Source organism: Orbicella franksi, chromosome 12 (genome assembly GCF_964199315.1).
Source record: "Orbicella franksi chromosome 12, jaOrbFran1.1, whole genome shotgun sequence".
Taxonomy (NCBI): Eukaryota; Metazoa; Cnidaria; class Anthozoa; order Scleractinia; family Merulinidae; genus Orbicella; species Orbicella franksi.
This window is the reverse complement of record NC_138156.1, coordinates 26,474,906-26,479,695: the sequence shown is the minus strand read 5'-3', so window position 1 is coordinate 26,479,695 and position 4,790 is coordinate 26,474,906. Positions and strand designations below refer to the sequence as shown.

Here is a 4,790-nt window from a genome sequence, read left to right as displayed (position 1 = left end):
AACTTCGTTTGAAGCCGCCATTTTGAGCAGTCGGTTTCGCTCTGAGGTGTTCCTGTTTTTACTACAATCGTGCTCTTCGATTTAATCGGAATAACTTGAGCGTCGTTGAGAAACGTTTCTTAGTCTTTTAATTGGCGTTCAAGATTGTTTGAGTGTAAATTTTTGCCGTTTTAAATCATGAGCTGCCGTGTTTATTTAGGAAGACTGCCCTACGGTACGAGGGAACGCGATGTAGACAAATTCTTCCGCGGTTTCGGAAAACTGCGAGAGATCAACTTGAAGAACGGATACGGATTTGTGGTAAGGTGTTAGAATCTACCTAGTTTACTTTTTTTACATGTTCCTAATTTAATAGTGAATGCAGTTTTGTGATAGGAATATGTTGATTGTTTCTCAGAGCACATGGTCGAAAATGGGAATCTTGAATAAATTAGTCATGTTGATTTTGGTCATTGAACGCCCCACATCTTTTATTAAAAGAATTATGGAGAATGAAAACTTTGCGGTTAGCAGTGTCGTTAAATTTGTGCATATCGTGAAAGTTTACGCATAGCGGTAGACCTAGATTTCGTTCAGAACCATGTAGCTTATTTGTAAAAGTTCTTGAGAACGTTACGCCATTTCGTGAGCACGGCTAGTTCAGTTTTAGCAAGTTCATTGTTTGTTTTTTTGTTCATTGATATGCATACCACTATGATAACCAAAAGTGCCCACATATTAAGCAGGTGTCTGTATTTAGTGAACTAGTGAAAATGTGACGTTTTCTGCATTTTCCAGGAATTTGAGGACTCCAGAGATGCTGATGATGCTGTTTATGAATGCAATGGAAAAGAAATGATGGGAGAAAGGTAAGCAGAGCAAAGAATTTCTGAAACAGGATACTCTGAGTGGTTGGAACTTTACAAGAAATGTTCTTATCCCATTCAGTTTAGTTGCTTTCAACTCACTTTATAAGCCAGGAGGTTGAGCTTCTTGAAAAGTAGCATTACTGTGTCACTCATGTAATTAATATGTTTGTTATTCACTAGGAACCTAACTGTATAAGAATTACTGTCTGTTAGTTTTATTTACAGACATTTGATTTTAGTTTCTATTTGTTTCAGAATTCTTGTGGAACATTCTCGAGGAACAGCAAGAGGCTTCAGTGGTGGTCGCAAGTCAAGGGCCAGAGATAAGTGAGTGCAGTGAAAAAAAAAGAGATGCATTCTCAGGGGATTAATTTATGGGCTGGCACCACAAAGTGACTGGCTGTCTGGATGATTTTGCCTGTCTGGTTTGAAAATCTAGGGGGAAGTTTTTCTGGTGAAGAAGTTAGTTCAAAAAGTTTTTCTCACTTGTACAAAACATTCACCTTCTTGCTGAAAACCTTCACTAGGCTCCTGCATTCAAGCTTCCTAATTACTTTGTCATTATTATTTATAGAGTAATTTTCACTGATACAGTCAAATCTTGATAATAATGGGTCATTGGAACATGCAAAAGTGGTAATCAAGTAATGAATGTAAGTGAACCAGAACTGAGAACCACACAGAAAGAGAGGCAGTTAATTGAAATGCCCAGAAAATCAAGATTTGAACATGGAATTCATAAGATGAGATATCCCTTCATCCACCCCTGTCCTCCCTGTCTCCTGGTTCAACCCTTCAAGCTGTTCTATCAAATAACTGAAAAGCAAGTAAGAATTGGTTTTGTTTGTGCCAATGTTAGGTACGGCCCGCCTGTAAGAACACCCTGGCGCATCACTGTGGAAAATTTATCGACACGCATCAGTTGGCAGGTAAGTTCAGGATAGGGAAGTAAGTTCTTAAACAGAATGTTTTGTTACTTGTATCACCAAGCACTAAAAGATAAAACTGGGTCATGAGTGATGGCATTATATGTGAAGGTAGAAAATCATGTACAGTATTTCATTGGTTTTCATTAATGGAAACTGGAGATAAGGTTGGCCTGCTGGACCTCTTGGCCCATATTAAGATTTTAGTTTTAACTTTCATTAGTTTAACTTAGATTATTGTACCTTTTGTCCATTATTTCTTTTAGTAAAACTAACTGACAAAATTGTGTAGTCAGGCTTCTGTCATATTTTTGTTTTCAGTTCCACATTGCTCTGTTTGAAATACATGTAGTCTAAACTACATGTATTTACAGGAGAATTTTGTATTTGAAACAATTTTAATGTGTTTGGAAAGAGTCTTTGGACATAAAACATTAGTATCTAGCACACTGAAAGCAAGCTGGTTAAATTCTAGTCTTGATAAGTATTCATAGATTGCCTTCAAATATTTTCAGTTGCAAGACGCACTTGTCATGAGGGTTGATGTGAGGGTAGTCACAGATGCTTAGATGATTGAAACTAGAAGCGTTCACCTCTGATGGATGAGTGGTTTTGATGCTCAGATGCCATCAGAAGTCAATACATACAGTCATGACGAGACGAGTTTTCACAAAGGCATGAGGCAAAAACACTTCTTGGCCAATGACGATTGATGCGTGCACCCTGTGCATTGTAAATCAAAGATGCTGGACCCCTCTGAGATTATTAGCTGTAGTATTTCAATTTCTCACAGTGATATGGTGACCCTGTTATTTCTTGATAACTGACTGGGCAAACCAGAATTCAATCTTCCTGGCTAATTTTTGGTTACTCCATAAAGAGCTTCTGTTCAAATGAAAATGTTTAAGTTAAGCCAAGTTGCAAATGATATGAAAGTTCCTTTGACAGAGCTCAGCTACTTCTAAAGTCTACCATTAAATATGTCAAGGTAACTTAATATTAAGGTAGTAAATCTTGTGGTTATAGTAAATAAGCCTTTAGAAATGGACTGTGTTGGTTTACAAACTGTACCTTATTAATAGGACTTAAAAGATTATGCACGCCAAGCTGGAGAGGTGACTTATGGAGATGCCCACAAACAGAGACAGGGAGAGGGGTAAGTTCTTTGATGTTGTAACACCGAGTTAGAGAAGTGTGTATAGTGTGATCATCCTGGTGAGGGTAGTTCTGAAAAGAGTTGTTATTGCTGACTGACGTTTCGACAACCTGAGTGGAAGTCATCTTCAGAGTCAGTGAATAATGTTTGTCAGTTTTTCATTCTAACAAGGGACTGCTTTTGACTTTTTAGCACCTTAGAGTTTGCAACCAAGAGAGACCTAAAAAATGCAGTAAGGAAACTGGACGGCACTGAGTTGAATGGAAAGCGCATCAGGCTTGTTGACGTAAGTGTATCCATAGCATTTCTGTTAGAACTTGGTGCCTTTATTTCAAAGTCACTATTAGAGCTTTTTTAGCACATGAAACAATTTCCTTTCTCAGTGTACATGTAGTGAGAAGCATGCAATCTATCACCTCAAATTCACACACTTCTCTATGATATTTGCCCAGTATGGTACTGTGCAAGATGGTTAAAATAAGAGGATTATTTCACATCTTTGTGTTTCAAAAAGAACTGTAGAAACTTAACCAGGTCTAATAAATTTAATTTATCCTCTCCACAGGAAAGCCCAAGATCTCGCTCTCGTTCACGATCAAGGAGCCGATCGAGATCGAAAAACCGCTCACATTCCAGGTCTCGTTCACGATCACACCACCGCCGCTCTAAGTCAGCATCACGCTCCAAATCACGATCTAGATCACCACGACACAACAGATCGCACTCCAAGTCACCCAGGCATTCAAGGTCCAGGTCCCGTTCAAAGTCACGATCTCGATCAAAATCCCCACAGAAGTCCAGGTCTCGATCACGCTCTCGCTCTCCTTCTCGATCACCAAGAAATGAAAAAGCTGGCTCTCCAGAACGTGAAGCAGACGAGAATCAGAATCACAATTCGGCAGATGTTGACGCTGAGCCGCAGTAAGCTGAACAGTCCTCCCAGGCTTGCGAACCTTTGATAGAACTCTATCTAGAGATTCTCTTGTGAGACATTAGTTTCTTGCAATCATTCTATTTATATACAATCACAATACATTTTGGCTTTGCCTTGATAGTATGTCCTTCTAGTTTTAAGGGTTGTTGCACTGTCTGTTGTTTTTAGAATACTTGCTGAAAGCATTGATTTGTAAATCCCTATATCTGAATGAAAATTTAACAGTTTTGTTTTTATCTCACTTTCCTTAGTTGTAATGTGATTTGTTCAGATCAAATTAAAGATTTTTCATTCATTTCCAGAAGACTTGAAAGGCTTGCTTCTTGCAATGTGTGTGCACCTAGTTGTCTATAAAAATCACATAGTGTGCAAATGTTGGTTGGAAAGAATTTCGCGAAGAGCTGAACCAGAAACGCTATTAATCTGTGTTTGCTAGAGTACAGAGAAACAATATTATTTTACCAAACAGAAGGTTGTGTTCCATGTCCTAAAAAAAAATGTATGCTTGAGGTACTGTATAGAAAAATCACTGTGAACACAAGTAAGATACAATACATGTACAAGTGCATTCAGCAGTTTTTCTAGGCTTCAAAAGTGCATGATTTTCTTAGAAAACAGGAACACTATCTTCTATTTCGTTTAGAATATAGCATGAAAAAGCAAAAAACAATTGCATTTGAGAAGGGACGGTGATTGCATTGGGAACACAACATTAGGGACATAAGTGCTCCAGCTATGCATAGCTTATCTCCATAGTATGCCACAGCCATATTCGAAAGAAGATAAACCCTCAGCACCTTATTCTGGTTCTTTGACATACTGTAAAGCGTAACAACCAGTTCCTCAGCATTACATGTACATCTTAGTTGCCCTGACTCCTTATTATCTACACATATTTGTACTCTTGGATGGTGAGAAGCATTGAA

General features: G+C 38.2%; 1 protein-coding gene across 1 annotated transcript; it reads left to right on the top strand.

The window, feature by feature from the left end:
• The first annotated feature begins 29 nt into the window (after positions 1-29).
• Positions 30-4,168, top strand: LOC145463151 (serine/arginine-rich splicing factor 6-like). Its single transcript, XM_081446873.1, has 7 exons — positions 30-300; positions 778-848; positions 1,104-1,175; positions 1,708-1,777; positions 2,857-2,930; positions 3,123-3,216; positions 3,496-4,168. The coding sequence occupies exons 1-7, from the start codon at positions 178-180 to the stop codon at positions 3,853-3,855; spliced, it is 864 nt and encodes a 287-aa protein (XP_081302999.1). The 5' UTR covers positions 30-177; the 3' UTR covers positions 3,856-4,168.
• The last annotated feature ends 622 nt before the right edge of the window (positions 4,169-4,790 follow it).